This window comes from Bactrocera latifrons, unplaced genomic scaffold (assembly GCF_001853355.1).
Source record: "Bactrocera latifrons isolate USDA-ARS-PBARC rearing strain unplaced genomic scaffold, ASM185335v1 scaffold_25, whole genome shotgun sequence".
NCBI lineage: Eukaryota > Metazoa > Arthropoda > Insecta > Diptera > Tephritidae > Bactrocera > Bactrocera latifrons.
The window spans coordinates 1,527,925-1,545,926 of NW_017536074.1; the positions used below are offsets into that span (position 1 = coordinate 1,527,925).

Here is an 18,002-nt window from a genome sequence, read left to right on the forward strand (position 1 = left end):
GCATATAACAGAAAGTTAGCGAAAGAGAAGCAACAAATGTCATTGATAAACAGCACAAAGAGAAGTGGACCCAAGACGCTTCCTTGTGGTACTCCTGAAGACGCAATGAATGTATCAGATGACACTCCATCGACGCTGACAACGCATCGTCTATTGTGCAGATATRATTTAATCCACTGCAAGAAAACCGAGTGAAACCCTAAAGATGATAATTTTTTGATTAGAATTTTGTGTTAAACTTTATCAAAGGCTTTAGAGAAATCTGTGTAGACACTATCCACCTGAAATCCAGCGGAGAATGCAGACATACAATAATCGCTAAAAATCGCTAAGTTTGAGACAGTGGAGCGCCCAGGGACAAACCCATGCTGATTTACATTAATTATAGATTTTACTGCAAAAAATTATTTATTTTTAACAGAATACTCAAAAATTTTCGAAACAGTAGAAAGTTTGGAGATAGGTCTGTAATTGGGGACTACGTCTTTTCTACCACCTTTCAGAATAGGGGTAATGCATGTCAATTTCCAGTCAGCAATAAAATTCCCAGAGGAGAGAGACTTATTGAAGATGAGCATGAGAGGATATACCAAGGCGATGCAATTTTTTATAAGTACAGGTGGAAGCCCATCCAAATCCAATTTGGGAGAAGACTTAATATCAGAAATAGCCTTGGCAATGTTATCCTGTGAAAGACACAGTCTGCCAAAATTTATGGATGGAAAGTTATTAGCCGAATGAGTGGAACTAATACCAGGATCGTCGTGAGCATAATTCGATTGGAAAAATTCAGCAAACAGGTTGGAGATGTCGCCAGGTGTGCACGCGGAATTATCACCCCAGCTTAAAGCAGAGGGAATGGCCGAACACGCTCTTCTAGATTTTACAAAGTTCCAAAAGAGCTTAGGGTCCGACTTGATTGAAGACTCTGTACTATTAAAAAACCTTTTATAGAGAAACTTGTCCAATTCATTGAACAGTTTTGTGTAGTGCTGGTATTGAATAAAGGAAACATGAGTTTTAGTTGAAGAGAATTTTCTGTAGTATTTATTTCTAAGATTTTTTAAACGTTTGAGGGCCTTATTGTACCAAGGCAACTTATATGGTTGTGCATGTTGAGCGGGATATTATAATGAATTTAACTTAGATATCTTTATATAAAGTAAATTAATGCGCAGAAAACCTGAGAAGCTGAAGGTTCACTAAATAAATGCGATCAAAAATTTATATCGTGCCTGCTCGGAATTATGCACGAAAACTAATATTGTAATTTTCAAGATAAATATCAATATGCATATTTATACAAAATCATGGGTGTAGTTAGACTTCCAATGTATTCAGTTTTCGAAATATAACTCGCCTTGATTGAAATCTGGTAACATATATTTGATGGGTTTATTAAATTTGCACTAGTAAATCTTCCGCTGTTTTACAACGAAGCAACTATGAAATTGTTATTGTTCAGAGCCCCTCATAAAGGTCATTTTAACAACTACTTTCCGTTTTTCAAGGATCCCACTTTAATGAAACCACTACACTTTGCTGCAAAATTAGTAATCTCTTGAAATGCTTCCGTAAATTTTCAAACGGTATAAAATACTAATAATGATAAATATTAGCGTTACATTATGAAATATGTTAACTGAAAATATCCTAAAAAATGCCAGAAATGCGAAAAATATTCAAACATGTTTGTTTAATATTGATTTCGTTGTTCATTTCATTTCAGCCAACAGCAACCGCAAACACTATTTCCCGGAAGCAGGCGAACGCCTGGAGTGCTGCGGCGAACTATTTGCGTGAAATGCGGAATATGTGCGTACACACATATTACATACTGATTGCATTGTATGCAAATATTTTTTCAAATTTTTGTATTTCGTTTTTTATTTACATGTAAATTTATATGATTTGAATATATTTCTCACAAAGTAAATGAGTAGGAAACTAATTTATATACAGAGTATATATGTATATGTACATATATACAAATATATTTATTCATTTAACTAGGATAATGATTGAGAAATCGTAAATTATTTCCAAACAGTATTATTTGCATTTTGATATAACGGTAAATAACTTTGTGAATAAGGCAACCCATTTCGGAATTGAAAATATCCTGATTTATCCGTAATGTACGCTAGAATTTAAGGGGAGGGAAAATTTTAGGAATATTCTGAACTGATAATATACGATATTAAAAATTATTATTATTATTTATTTGATAAGCAARGTAAAAACATATTCTAAACTGCAATAAAAATTATTTTATGCACTAAATTAGGGATTTATGTAGCACATATGCTGAAGATTTAGGTGAAATATGGAATGAGAAGTTTGTTGATGTCCTCTTCTTATTTTGAAAAGGCGGCGTGAGATATTGATTACTAACGCCATTTATAAGAGAGATAATGGTCTTAATATTGAATATATTTTGCTAATGAAATTAGTATTTAAGCAAGTGGCAAACTTTTCCAAAAATACCTTTAATACACATATCTTGATTATACTTCGGGTCTGCAATGTATATGGGCGGAAACTCACCATTGCCACGCCCACAAAATGTCATTAATCGAAAATTCATAAAGTGTCATAATTAAGCTCCACATAAGGCTATATGTTAATGAAGAACAATGAATTCCATTACGGAAGGACATCTACAGTTGAAAAATGCTTAAAAAGTGAGATTAGTCTCACGCTCCTATAATTATTTATTGTACATTTGGCATAAGCCGTACAAATTGTAGTAACAAATTCACGCAGGACAAATATTTTTGGCAATCCTACTTAAATTGTGAAAATAGGTGAATTCGGATTACAACCAACCTTATTCCCCTTAAAAACTACTAAAAGTGCGATAAATCTATATTTACTAAATACATACAATTTTTCACATGGGTTCCTGGGCTTTAAAAGAGTCCGTTTCAATTTTGGACTATATGCCATCCGCATTTGCGTGAAAACTCATATATTGGGACCTAATTCATCCATTTCCGCCAATTCAGTATATAACATTATCCTGATCTTTTTAAACTACTACACAACACAACCCTGCTTACTTAACATGCAACAAAAATATAAATTCCAATTGCTTTTCACTTTCCACTATAGCACCAATAAATATTATATTTTGGGACAAAACATCGTACCTTTTTTATTCGAGTTAACTCATATCTAAAAATTGTCAAAATTGGGTCCCAACTGCTCAAGCGCCTAGGTAACAAATATGTACACTTCAAGGCATATGGCTGACTTTTCCCGAATATATCATATATATCATTTTTCACTTTCAAATATCCCGTTGACTTTACATTACATATTATATAATGGTCAATATGTGGAGATATATTAATGAAACTCAAAGTGCATTGTTTTCTGGTAATATTTCATAATACCAAAACTGCAGAAGATCATGTCAAAATATTCTTATATATTCAAAATAATATATTTATGAGCTGTTTCAATAAAATATAGTGGCAGCAGTTTTCTAACAACCGTGCATCTTTGTGCCAAAAAGAGATCAAATCGGGTCAAGACTACATCTAGCTCCCAAATATCTAATATTCGAATTTTAATCTTCTTACTGTCTTTACATCGCTTATGTCGCTGAATATGTAAGGTATTCAGGAAAATTAAGTTAAAATGTACTAACTAGGCAATTTAATGTCGAACATGTGTGAAAATTAGTAAATCAATCTTCCAGCTCCTATATATTATCAACATTAGTTTTCTGTGGGACCTATTTTCATAAAATCCGATAAGAAAATACTCTTGTATATACTTTAGTGAGGCAAAAAAACAAAAAAAAAAAAAAAAATATATATTTTCAGATTATAAAATTCTATTAATGATTTAGCACTTTACATTACGGGAGGTAGTCTAAAGCTCATATTCCTCATATAATGAATACCGATCCTCTGCTGATATTTTCCTCCCAAACGTATTGTTTGAGGTAATAGTACATAAGTAAGTATGTATGTATGTACTATATATCCCATTTGAAGCTGATAAAATTAAATGATTTTAGCTGGCGCAAAATAAAATATTGAAAAAATTTAACTGACTCTATTACCTGTAGTATATATATCGTAATTATTTAAGGGAGACGTTTAAGTTTTAAGCTAAAAAATGTACTTTTTTGCAACATTATTTCGACCTTTTGGACATGAACATTATTTCGACCTTTTGGACATCCTTGAGCACACTTTTGGAAATATGGAATACAATGTTCATTCAAATTGAAGCATTACCCCGTTATGCTTCCCCCTAGAATGTATTTAAAAAAAAAAAAAAAAAACAACTTGCTGTGTTCACCGTAACTGGATTGGAAATTATTCGAAAAAAAACCGATAAATATTTGTCAAATTATAATCAAATTTTCCCAGAAAAAATTGATTGTGATCTATTAATAATTTCATCGAATTAGGAATTCTCAATTATTTTAAATACTTTTAATATAAAACTTTCATACCGGATCACTTGGATCATGGAGTTGCTAAACCGAGCTCTGGCGGTTTCTTCTCTGCCCATATATCAGCGAGAGGGTTCTGGGTAGGAAAAAGCCGTTGGAGAAGAGGGAGTGACCTTCTATACGCATGGCTTAAATGGAATGTTGGTGGAGGGTTTTCTTGTCTCTAGCTTTATATAAGCTCCAGATTCCGACTTCCTGATCGTTGCAGTGTTTGATATGACTGGTATGAGTCTACCCCACAGCGTAATCACAGGAAATTGAAACATCTTGTGTTCTACTACTATATATAGCTGAGCTTTGCGAGCTTTGCGAGCTTGGCCAGCGCTGGGCCTCAAGTACATGCGCTGTCAAAAAATCTTTTTGGCCAAAGAGCGATTGGAAGAGATCTATTGACCTCTTTGCCCTCAGTAAGGCTAGCCTCTGTCTAGTTTTACGGCTTTTAACGGGTTTTAACCAATTGGCGTCCATGCTGTAAGGCTGTGAATCTAACGAGACGCCATCAGTAGAAGCGGGGGTGGAAGCAACTCAACACTTCCTTCTTGACTGTTCCGCCTTTGCGAGATCAACACTTAAACTCTGAGTAGCGCATACCTTCAGACATCCCAACAAACGGGCAGGAATGAAAATTAAACGTCTGTATAAATATGTATTGACTACTAATCGTTTTGTTAATTCTTAAGGTCGAACACAGGAGTTCTTCTTTTCTATTTTTCTATGGCTTCTCAAAAAACTATATATATGCTTAACCTAACATAAAGTTTTGCCAACATCTGAAGGTATTTACCCGTCTTTGACTCATGCTAGTTGCTAGGGTAGCCAGCCCTTCGTTACTTGTTTATACCCGCTTAGTACCCAAATTATAAAAATATATTAAGCTAACGATGCTTTCTAATAATTTTATGATTCATCATCTAAATTCAATCTCACAAACAATGCTTATATAGCCTCTGAAGCTTCTGTGATTTAACATATGTAAAGAATACACATTTTACTAATATGAAGAGGACATTCATAAAATCCGGGTTTGCATTTTGTGGGTAAGCAGGAGACACCCCTTCATATAGAAAAAATGTGCCGGACGAAACAGCTATAATTGAATTGTTGTTATAATCATAAAGTGGCGAGAGATAATCGAAAGTTCGTCGCAACAACAATAAACACATCGAAAGCTGTACACTTGCAAATGTTCGGGCAGATGCCAGCACGCAATGGTGAATGTGTGACAACAATGTAGTTTGCACTTGTATGTTGCGCAATTTTGTGGGTGGCATGTTGCATGCCCGTTATATTATTTTTATATCTCGCCACACTTGTTATTGCCTTTGCATGGATGCAACGACTGTCGCTCACTGCTGCTCGTAATGTAGGTCTGTAGTTTGTTGGGTCGGTCGTTGGACGTCCGACGTCGGTTGCCGCTTGCAGAGCAGAGCAATTTGTAGCAGACGAGCGATGACGAATTTTTTCTCGTTTTCTCGAAATTTTTTGCCCTCAGTTTATATTCTTTTCATGTTTGTTATTTTTTTCTACTTTACTTTTCATTTCTATTCATTTCAAGCGCTAACGCTTTGGACTTGCCAGCTTGCATGCCACACACAAATTTGTGTTCGGTTTTATCGCTGTGCTAACATTTGGACATTGTTGTTGGGAGTGTTATATCGCTTTTTACTGCCATGACAGGCATGTCGCACACATACATACATACCAACACAAAAATACACACAAACACACACATTCAATTCTATTTCGGTTTAGGCGCCTCCACGCTCAACTAGCCAGTGGCCGCAAAACTTTTGTTTCAACTTATTTCTATAAATTTGTCCGGATTTTCGCTCGCTTCACTCTTCTCCGCTGAGCACTCACCTCCAGCTCCCGGCACGGATCGATTACTTGCAGTGACATATTGTCCAAATGATTGCCGGATATGTTGAGATAGCGCAGCTGCTTGAACGGCACCAGCAGTCCCATCGGCAGCACTCCCATGTCGGCGACCGAGAGATGTGTCAGCTGTGGTATGACCTGAAAATGGGAGACAACAACAATAAGAGCAGTTAAATTAAATTCCGTAAGTGATAGCAATGAGCACAGGGCGGTAATCGAATTTTGAGTAGTTGAGCAGGAAGTTCGGTATGTTTTATTGCAAGTTTTTTATTGTTTTTGGTCGTGCCAAAGTTTTAATATTGTAGATGTGGTACTTAAACTGGGCAAACATAATATTTGCACAGAGATAGATTATATAATTACTAAGCCAGATTAAATGTAATTGCTTTAAGTGATTATGTGGTTTTCAATGTTATCTTAAATTCAAAGTTAGCTCTCTTTTACGTCCATGCAGCATACAAGATGATATTCCCAATGTGTGTTATATGGGAACTGTATTGTACACTCGCAGAAATGTCAGAAGCAGTTAACTAAGTTACATTTAAGATGCTGTGGGTGACTGGACTGCCAAAACTCATTTGTAGACCTAGTCAATGAGCATTTTTCTGGCTGTAGGCACACGGTAAGTCCTAGCTATGAAGGGAACAATGCGGTAAACTTTACCGAACACATCTTTCAACAATTTAGGGGATGCATGAAGTTCAGCTATGTGCCATTCTAGAAGTAGGCAAGTAGGATGGGTCTGGGGAGGAAATCGGAAAAAAAATCTACATGTGCTCACAAGAAAGTACAAAATTCGTCTATAGAGGCTCCCTTCGATAAACGGGACACAAATCTCTCTCATTAATCGCCCCAAATACCTTGGGGTAGTCTTGGGCAGCAAACTGCTTCTACAACGTAAAGCTTTTTATGCGTGAAGGCAGATAATCGGCACAACCTGAGGGCTCTCTCCCTATCTCATGCACTGGTACTACACAGTTAGACCAATTCTGCTTTAGTGTCAGAATAATTTAGGTATAGAGTCTTCGGCAAGAGCTCGGTGAGTAATGGCGGCTTTGGAAACACCGACTATATGATCACACTTTTGAACTGGAAAAGAAGATTCAATGGAAACATAGGAAACTATGGTTGGCGTAAAGACAGCCTTTTAAGTTGCCGGACCACTGCAGTATATTTTAAACTGAGCTTTTTGCTATTGCGAATGCATCTATGTAGACAGCGTGATCACATGAAAAACATGATCGGAGAACTACCTGGAGACTACCCGGAGAACTACCTCCAGATAATGAGGCGACGCACTTACACATGATGGGGCTGACAAATCGAGAAGACTGCAGGATATGTCTATAGTTAGGAACCAGGGAAGCAAAGAAGCATGCCGTGTGCTCACGTCCCGCATTGGAACGATATAAGCATCTGGAGTACTCACGGTATGATACACTGGTGTAGGTATTGAATGTGGGGCCATACAGTATGTTAAAATTAGCGCCAAGGGCAGGCATCATAAAGGACCTCAAGGACCTAGGAACCGAACTCTATCTACTATAGCAAAGAACCAGAACTGGCCTCTGTGTAGCTCTCTGTTCCGCCAGATTAATATAGCACAACCTAGCTAATGATGCTGTCGACATTTAGTTAGAATTTACGAATATATGAAACTGAACTCAACAGCGCCGGCAAATTATAGTATTGAACGTATTCAATTCATTTGTTTGATTTAAATGTCAGAATTTTAACGTTGCCATGCACCGGGCGTTAAGGGGTTAGGGGTAATCAGAATTCTCCAAAAAAACAAATTTTTTTTTGCGTTTTCGATAAGCGTAATACCTTAAAAATATTCTCTGAAATTTCACGTTTATAAATAATTACTTTTTGAGTTATTCGACAAATAACAAAGGGAGCTCGGGCACTTCAAAGCGCTAGCATCAAACATTAAACGCGTTTTTCTCAAAACCCTACTATAAATTGACTCCGCATCTCACGTATTTTGCGGAACTACTTTCAGTGATCTTTAACTGTGGTCATATTTCACGAAAAATTAAGCAATAAATCACTTTAGAATTTGTATTTCTAGTAACTTCACTGAATGGTCTTTGTCGATTATGGTTTTCTGCATTCATATATGGATTAGACTCACCTCGAATGTTTCGCGCATGTCGAGCAAATTCATCTGCACGTTGCCGCTAATATTCAGCGTTTGCAGATTGTTCAGCCGCCGCACTGATTGCGGCTCTAGTCGCACCAGCTTGTTGTATGACAAATCCAGGAACGTTAAATTGCCCAAATGTTTAAACGAGTCATTGGGCACTTTCGCCAGTCGATTGTACGATAAGTCTGTGAATAGCAAAATATGAAGTGCGACAGTAGAGTGTAGCAGGCTTTTAGGCGCACTAAAGCGCAAATTGTGTGCGGCACTTTGCTGTTAACAAACTTACCCAAGTGTTGCAGAACCTTTTGATTTTGAAACAGCTCATCAACAACGACGGACAGTTGATTGCCATCAAGCAAGACTTTGGTGAGATTTTTGACGTCGCGAAATTCATCCTTGTCGAGGAATTTAAACTAAAATGAGAGCAAAAAGCATCAAAGCAGGCAAATTTCAAATGGCGGTTAATTTTTCACAATGAAATGATGTTTGCCAACATTCAAAGAACTCAGGCGAATTCAAGCAAAGAAGAAATAATGCCAAAAGTCAAAAGTCATCGTCTGTGAGGAAGCAAAAATGTTCAACCAAAAGCGATGACTTGCAAAAATAAATACAGCATTGATTTAAGGTGTGGCTTTGTGAGTTCATAAAAATATACAGACGCACACAGACACATTCAAATAATTTCTATCGTGAATTCGCCACGCTTACCTCATTACGTCCCAGATCCAGCTCTTGCAGCATTGGCAATAAGTTATACAACTGCGGATTGATTTTCTTCAATTGACAATTACGGCATTTGAAAAAGCGCAGCTCCTGTGGAAGGCATAAAGAACAACCGTTAAATAGAAGGTGGAGACAGTACAACAAAATATTTGTTTGAATTGGCTTTTCATTTCAATTTCCGATTGATTATTTCTTCAATCCTAGCTCGTAACGGTAATTTCGTTCCGCTTCACACGCCTCATGTACGCAATTTAAGGACAGTTAGCGTATGTTTTTTCCGAATTTGAATGACAGCAGAAGGAATTATGTTCGTGAGTGCAATAGTAGGGCTTACCGGCAAATCGCGAAACACATCAGGTGGCAGGTCTTGCAATGGATTTCCGCTCAGGTCGAGATACCGCAATTTGTTAAGCAGGAAAAATATGCGCGGCACGAGCTCCAATATAGAGTTGTCAGCCAAATTGAGTCTTTGAAGTTCCTGAGAAAGAGAAATGTTAGATTTTGTTAAAGAAATCGGCAGGCACCCATATCTTCCATTTGAAAAATGATAATGTTAACCAAAATTACTGAAATAAATAATTTATGTAGTACCTGCCCATATTATTATCGAAAAAGTTAATTGAAGTATTACAAATTTGCCGGTATGTTTATATAACATCACCGCCGTCCAAGAAATGCGATGGACCGGACAAGGCCTGAGGCCACTAGGTCATTGTATCACATACTACAGTGGCCATATAAATTAGCGCAAATTTGGTATGTGATTTGTGGTGAGTAACAGACTCCGTCGCCAGGTCCTGGCATTCACCCCTTTGGATTAACGTCTACCCGCAATCCGCATCAAAACGAAGTTCTTCAACATATCGCTGATCTGCGCCCAAGCCCCGACGGAAGAGAAGGACGATGTGAACAAAGATGCCTTCTATGAGCGCTTGGAGCGCACCTATGAGAGTCCGCTAGGGTGGGTGAGAAGGTATTTTTGGCAAATCGGTAGATAAATTCATGGTGAAATATCTCCAAATGGTTTGAGGCTGACGAACTTCGCTGAGACCCGAAATATGGTTATTTATAGCACAAGATTCCAGCATAGAAAAATGTATCAAGCTACCTGCCAGTCTCCGGATCGGAAAGCTCCTAACCAGATCGAATATCTTGTGATAGACGGAAGACATGTCTTCAGTGTTTTAGACGGACGAGCCATTAATATTGACACGATCCATTATCTTGTTGCAGCGAAGACAAGCACCCGTTTCTTCAAGCTTCAATCACAACATAAAGACTCAACTTCCACTCCTGCTCTCGGTGAGCACTCATTAGAAACTTTGTATAAAATCGAGGCGCATTTGCACACAAAATAAAAGAGAGGCCGTAATGCCTGAGTATGAAAAGCTTGACAAGCTGGTTGATAGGAATAATGCTCGAAAGTTTTACGAAGAGATGCCGCTAGTGACTGATGCACAAAGCATGCTGAAATAATGGAGGGAACACTTCTACAACCTGCTGAATGGCAGTGAGAGCATAACACCAAGATATGGTGAAACCGATTACCCAATCGATGATGCATGTGGTAGAAACTGAACGATCGGAATAGGGTGCTTGCCTTGGAAAACTTTTTTATTCCATAAGATATCTCCAAGAAATTTGTCATGTGTTATTATAAAAAACAATTGTGCAATCTCCGAAGAAATTGTTCGAATGCGGACTAAAACCGGCTTAAGCAAAGTGTGTGGTCATAACTGAATATCTTATAAGCAGTAGCCTAAATTAATTGGCGCTTCAGAAAAATAATGAAATATTTTCTGTGCTCTTGCTTAAAGAGCTTCGAATTTTCAATTTGAGTCAAAAGTGAAACCGAATGTGTGAGTAGTGCATCTCTGACTTTACGTATACTACATTTCTGTACTCTTTAGTGCACGCTTAGAAAACTATTTATGTATGTGTTGAGAGAAAGACGATTTTTCCGCTTTTTGTTAAGCTATAATTTGTGACCACAATTTATGTTTCTTGTACGTTTCCTTGACTTTCAAGACTTCGCACTAAATTCTCGAAATAGGTGGCCCATAAATTTTCGTTTAGTTTCCTTCGCTATGTGTTCATTCATCAAACACTCTATCCTTATTAATCCATAGTAATCGCTAATAAATATCTTTCGAAATAGAAATGCGGGACCGTTGTAAAATATTGTAAGCGGAAGCTTTGCCAGCGAAGACAAATTAAAAAAAACAAGACGAGACAGAGAATTTTCGCATTCGCTATTTATTTTACGAATACGGTCCACTAGAAAATCTTGGAGGAGTGCAAGCATGCACATGCTAAGTGTTTACGCTGACCCGCACACAATATGATGGTGAAATAGGACCCTGTAGGAACATTTGGGTAGACGCTTGGCAGAGATTTTTTAAATATAATTGGTATAGGAATTTTAACATTCCTATGAACCACTGCAAAGGGTCCGATCCGACACAGGAAGCTTGGAAATCTATCTGGCACCAAACCTTGTATGACTATCTACAGAATTCATAATGGATGTAATTGGTATCATTGAGAGCACCAAATCGTGTTAACACAACGGTTAAACGAGATAGAAAGATTGTAAAAGTCATACGATTGTGCATCAAATTGAGCCCAGGTTAGCTGCACTCATATCACCAACGGAACAAGGGGCCCTGGTGAAACTTAAATATTCTTATAAATATCTCAAAATACAAAGTAAAGTGAAGATTTGTAAAGAATTTCCCACGGAGACGCTAGTGACCCGTAAGACTAAGGCTGAGCGCACGGCTAAGAGCAGATGCATGTAGAATGCTGAGTACCGTTAACTAGATGCAGAGCGAAGAAGCATAATGTGTATATTGCAATGTGCAATACAACAACAACAAAAACGGCAAAAGTAAATACAAAACGCATGAGCGAGGATAGAAAACAAAATAAAACGTAAAATTTATTACCGCCCACGTTCGGGTGATAAAAACCCGGCGAATAAGATGGCAGAGAGGGGCTCCATTGGCAGTTTAAGCGAAATGAAAGTAAATACGAGCTTAAAGCCCGACCAGTGACCAAGCTGCTGCGAAGCCGGACGCGCATTGGCTTTCGGTTGCTAAGGCCTGATCGAATCCATATAAAATATACATATTATACATACATATATTCACAGTCAAGTCATCAGCCGAGCGCCTTGGCGGTGCAATGCGATGATTACATTAAGTTGGTATTTACGCGTTTGCCATCCGCATTCTGATGAATTTTAAAATGAATGCTCAAGGCGTCGCTCAAAAAGTGACGGCGAGAAAAAGAACGAGAGGCAATCACAGTGAGGCGCAAATTAAACATTAAACGCTTGGTTTGGTTGGGCAGCTGATTGACTTTCTCTTTACGACATATTTTGCCTTTTCAAGGTGGTTAAATTGTTTTTTGTTGTTGCATACTTACGGTTAAATGACCAAACGTTGTACTGGATATGTTTAGTATCTTATTCTTGGACAAGTCCAACTCATGTAAATTATCCTGTCCTCGGAAGTTATTTCGATTTACGTTCGTGATGTTGTTTCTTGATAAATCTGTAGAAAAATAGAGAGTTTTTCTAATTAAAACTTACATGCATTTTTGCTTTCAATACTTAAGCAAGTGTACTGTAATATTGTATGTATTATTTTAGTGGCTTACATCGATATTTGATCTGCCGGACCTTGATGTTTCGAAGAGTAGTTATTTTATTAATTCACGCATGTTTGTAATTTTCGTAAAACTCGGGCGACCCTGTAAGAGAATGATTTATGGTTTTGTTTGTTGTGAAAAAAAAAAAAAAAAAAAAAAAAAAAAAAAAAAAAAAAAAAAAAAAAAAAAAAAAAAAAAAAAAAAAAAAAATTGTTCTTACTTGCAAACATTGTACTCATAAATAGAAACTTCTTCGCATCTAACACAATTTTAACACATATTGTTATTATGTCTGTGCTATCTGTGCTCGATTCTCTGGAGAGCAGCGTAAAATATTTAATTTTTTCACTTAACGAAAAGTCTGCAAGAAATTTGACAGGGATTTTTGACTCAATCGATATTACAACTTCCGCTCTGATCAGATCACTATAGCATATAGCTGCCATAGAAGGTATAGAATAATTGAGGTTTTTCACAGCGATCTATGGTGTGCGCTCTCCTATATTACATATGGTCCCAAAGGTCCAGCAACCTGAACAATTCCCTGTCCACGTAGATAGATTGAAGTGCCTTGAGCTTGCTTCTACAAATTGCTGGGACTATGCACATGTTGGACAAGTATTTCCTGAGCCTGCAGTGCCTAGAGAGCGCGGCAAGGAGACGGAATTTGTCCCGAGTGAGGTTGATCGTATCTCCAAAACTTGCTATGCTGTAACCTCTCAATGGTAACTTGGCGTGGCACATTCCTATTGTCTGCGGCAAGTGCCGTTCTCTTCCCACTCTACTACGTGTGGAGCAACAACTTTATGGTGGAACCTGCCGCAAAGTGAGCTAGATCGTCGGCCAACTCATTGCCGCCTATCCCTTTATACCAAGATACCCAGATCAGATGTACACAGATGTAAACTGTTACACTAATAGCGATTTGACTTCATAAGCAGGGATCGCTTTTAGTGCCGCTGAGTATAGCAATAAGCTGCTTGCGATAGTTGCGTTGGAGATTGATTTCTGCACACTGAGTTATGTCAAAGAAATCTGCTTGAAAGAAGCTCGGAAAAAATCCCATTTCCATGGATAGCCATGAGCAGCATGGTATGCTTTGCTGCCTGCCTTATCGCTAGATGCAGTGGTGTGAGCTCCAGCATGACTTCAAGTGCTGCGGTTAGACAAGTGCGCTGTCATACAAACTGGCCGATCAAAGCCAAGTTATTGTAGAGAATCGTTTGTAAAGGGTTTTACTAGCTTAGCTATGGCCGAAGTTAATATTCTTCTTGTTTTGGGTAAGACTAATCCCCGCCGTCCACAAAATTTATGTCTTCTCAAAACATTTGCAAAGGTAAGCTAACGGCTTTTGTCATTCGGTACTATAATTCGTTTTCAAAATCAAAGTCATAGCATTTTACACGAAACTGCAGCAATTTAAAGTTAATATCTCCATTTTTAACTGGCAAAAAAGACAAAATGTCATCAGTGGATAAATTCGCAGGCCGCAGTAAAAAGCGCAGTGAAACTGTAAAAATAAAACCGCTAAAGAGACAAGGAAAACACCGCTGTTTTTAGCATGAAACTCGCGAAGGCAGAAAAAAGAAAATAAATAAAAGATTATATGGCCGAAAGTGCGCATCGCTTTTACAGTTATTGTACGCATTTAATGGAATTCAAAATGATTGCCTTTGTCTGTGTCAGCAAAAGTGAAAATTCAGCAGCTGAGCAGTGTAAAAAATAGAATTGTATATCCTGCCCGTTCCGAAACCCCGCTCAATGCTCCGTGTATAGATTTGTTGCTGGGGGCGTTGCAGTCACATGTGGATAAGTTTTAAGCAAATAAAAGGTTTGTGTCATTCACAATTTGTACGTCGCGTACGGCGACGAGGCAACGTGGCGTTTGAGCAACAAGCAATGCACTGTTTGGCAGTATGTGGAGAATGGCGCAGGAAGCAGCAATTCAATGCAGCGAAAAGAGTTGAAAAACATCATGAAGCCAAAAGTCAAATTAGTAATGAAATAAGCGACTTTCTATGTTTTTAAAAGTGAACTTTGTCAGTTTGTATATAATGCAACAACCGTTCTGAAAGCGAGCGTAAAAGATTGAGAATTTGTTCGTTCCAGCCTTGAGGCTAATTTGCGAGTTAAACTTAAAAATAGTGATACGTTCAAAACAGACTAATATTTGTGTAATTTAGTTTTTCCTTAGCAAGTTTGAATTGACTGCTTATTGTTCACTCTATGAATAAACGGTGTCTATTATATTGACAGAACTTGCATACCAATCGCATATCTCTAAGGGGTATTCTACTCTAGAATTTTTAAAAATTCGATTATTTCCATATATTTAAAGTTTAGACCCTTAAGAACATATCCTATAAAAGGATTTTTAAAAATTAAAATTATTTTAAGAGCTACAGTTACTTTAGTGACGCAGTACCTAGCGCACTAATAAATGACTTAGACTGCCGGAACTTTGACTCACTTTTTTAAACGCGTTTTTCTCGAAACTATTTCGTTACCGGCATTATCCCAAGTTCTATACAACCGATTTACTTGAAATTTTGTGTGAACCTTCTTTATATAATCCTTTATCGTTCTTACCAGCATCGTGTCAAAATTTTTGTTTTTAATATTTAAAAAAAAAAAGAAAAAAACGTAAAAAATGATTTTTATTTGCAGGCAGTCGCCATTTTTCAAAAAAAAAAAAAAAAAAAAAAAAAACCAAAAAAAAAGAAATTGTTTCATGTTCCCTGAGGTAGGGACTATAACAGAATCCTTACTGATTAAGAATTTCTTTTGATTTTTTTTTGCCGACTACCAGGAGAGTCAGGATCAATGTCACCAGGATGCGCCATTTTTTTTTAACCCCTGTCTCTCCCCCCCACTAATTATTTTACTTTTTAATATTTTTTGTAATTTTTTTTTTTGTATTCTTAAGACATTAATAAAAAACACCATAAAAAATGGATAGTAAAAATATTTTTTGGTTTTTCTTTAAATAAAATTCAAAAAAATGCCCAAAATTTGATTTCTAGACTAGAATACCCCCTTAAAAAGTGTCACTACTAAAGCGTAGCAAAATGAGAAGATAGAAGATTAAGGCAAAACTTACGTTATATTTGGTAACATACAAAAGATATTATAGTATGGTTTAAAAGAGTTCTATATCTTCTTTCCTCCTTATAAATATAAACCTGCATTTTTTAAATAGAAACTTTTACCGTAGATTCAGGTTGTTAGTAAAATATATATCATAATTAATATCATATCCTTTATTCTATTCCATCGTCATCGGTTAGGAACTCAGGTTCGCCTTATCCAAATGTTATACATTGTCTGTTGATCAGCAGGCTGGAGAAGTATTCCCTCCATAACTTCAGTATGCTCTGCACATGAGTCAATTGATCAACCCTTTAGGTACTGCAGGAGTATGCCTCGGTCTTGGAACATTCCGTTAGTCGGCGAATATTTTCGTAGAATTTTCGAGCATTACACCTGTCGGCCAGCTTCTCAAGCTCTTCATACTCACCCATTTCGGCCACTTTCTTTTCTTTTCTGTATATGCGTGGTGCTCCGTTCTTCAACTCTCGGTATCCATCCCATGGTCGATCGCAACATTGCGAGGGAAGCTGTCCGCTTTGTCTTAAGTCCGACACGATAGTTCTCTTTGTACCAGCTGGTTTTGACCTTTACGAAAATCAATGGTTTCTCTTGCAATTGTGCGCAAGGGGTTTGTGATAGTAGCTTCTAGACGCCTTACCTTCCCTGTATTTGTTGACGAGCGTGCTTTGCTGCTTTTTGCTAATTAAGGTGGCGGAAATTTCTGACTGTTGTACCATAGATGCCTTCTTCGCCAACCTTGCCGTTAAAATTGCCAAGCATATTCTTTACATCATGGCGCGGTCTAGCCTCTCATAAAAAAACATCTTTTATTAGTGTTGTATACAAAAGTTTTTGTACTGAAGAGGATTGTGGCTAAACGTGTATTCACCGGGATGAATTCCAGAACTCGACCACTAAGTCTTTCTGCTATCACGAATCCCACACTGAATTTGCCTTCTTTTATATGATCGCTGTAGTAAATGTTACAAGGACCAACTCGTGTGCGTCCTTGTCCCGTCTATTGAATTTCATTGACGACGATGATGTCAGCCTTTACTTTACTAGGACATCAACGAGCTTAGCATCGGCAGCTTTAGAATTTAGGGACCGGACATTCCATTTGCATGATCACACACCCAGCGCACAACGTTGTGAGTGGTATAGAGTTTTATAAACTTTTATATAGCGACACGCTTGTTTCAAGGCCAGTGCCCGCTCGCAGCCGCGCCTATCGTGAACCCTTATACCGAATATATCAGAGTGGATGCGCTGAAGTTTTAGCCGTGACCTTAGACTTCAACCGCATCTTTCGCAAGTATTACTGACATTTCCAGGGCAAGAGTACGAAATGGGTATAGCCCTACGACTGTAATTGCTTACCCATAAGCATGATTATACCACATTACACCCCCTGGTTTATTCTACCAATTGCCGAATATGTGCACCCTAGTATCTATAGTTAACTTTTGACCGAATATATCGGACAATGTATGAGATATAAGATTGAAATTCAAAAATAATCTTCTCCGGATAACAGTATCTTTGTGTATCAAAAATGGATTAAATCGGGTCAATACTTCCTTGTTCCCTATATATACCTAATATAAAGAGTTTGGAACTTTCAGTTGACTTTATTCCGCTTGTATCTGCCAATGAAAAAGCGAGAACGTATCTTTGTTCCTAAAAAACTGGACGAAAACTTGACCTAGCCCCCACATATATAATATGTATTCGGATTTTCAAACATTCGACTGACTTTACTCCAAATGATTGCTGATTTTTTTAGTACGTGGAATATTAATTGTATGTGGTATTGGCATACTACTCCAACTAAATACTACTAAATACTAAATTTTCATTTTTATACTCTCGCAACAAAGTTGCTAAAGAGAGTATTATAGTTTTGTTCACATAACGGTTGTTTGTAAGTCCTAAAACTAAAAGAGTCAGACATAGGGTTATATATACCAAAGTGATCGGGGTGACGAGTAGGGTTGAAATCCGGATGTCTGTCTGTCCGTCCGTGCAAGCTGT

At 37.4% G+C, this 18,002-nt stretch overlaps 1 protein-coding gene across 1 annotated transcript in view; it reads right to left on the reverse strand.

Moving 5' to 3' along the window:
• The window catches only part of LOC108969388 (insulin-like growth factor-binding protein complex acid labile subunit), a 197,135-nt gene that overhangs the window by 17,647 nt on the left and 161,486 nt on the right, over positions 1-18,002 (reverse strand). Inside the window, exons 6-11 of the mRNA XM_018934068.1 lie at positions 12,654-12,781; positions 9,559-9,702; positions 9,210-9,314; positions 8,788-8,914; positions 8,490-8,686; positions 6,335-6,490 (exon numbers count right to left, since the gene is read on the reverse strand). Coding sequence (XP_018789613.1) covers positions 6,335-6,490; positions 8,490-8,686; positions 8,788-8,914; positions 9,210-9,314; positions 9,559-9,702; positions 12,654-12,781 — 857 coding nt within the window. The remainder of the gene's footprint in view (positions 1-6,334; positions 6,491-8,489; positions 8,687-8,787; positions 8,915-9,209; positions 9,315-9,558; positions 9,703-12,653; positions 12,782-18,002) is intronic.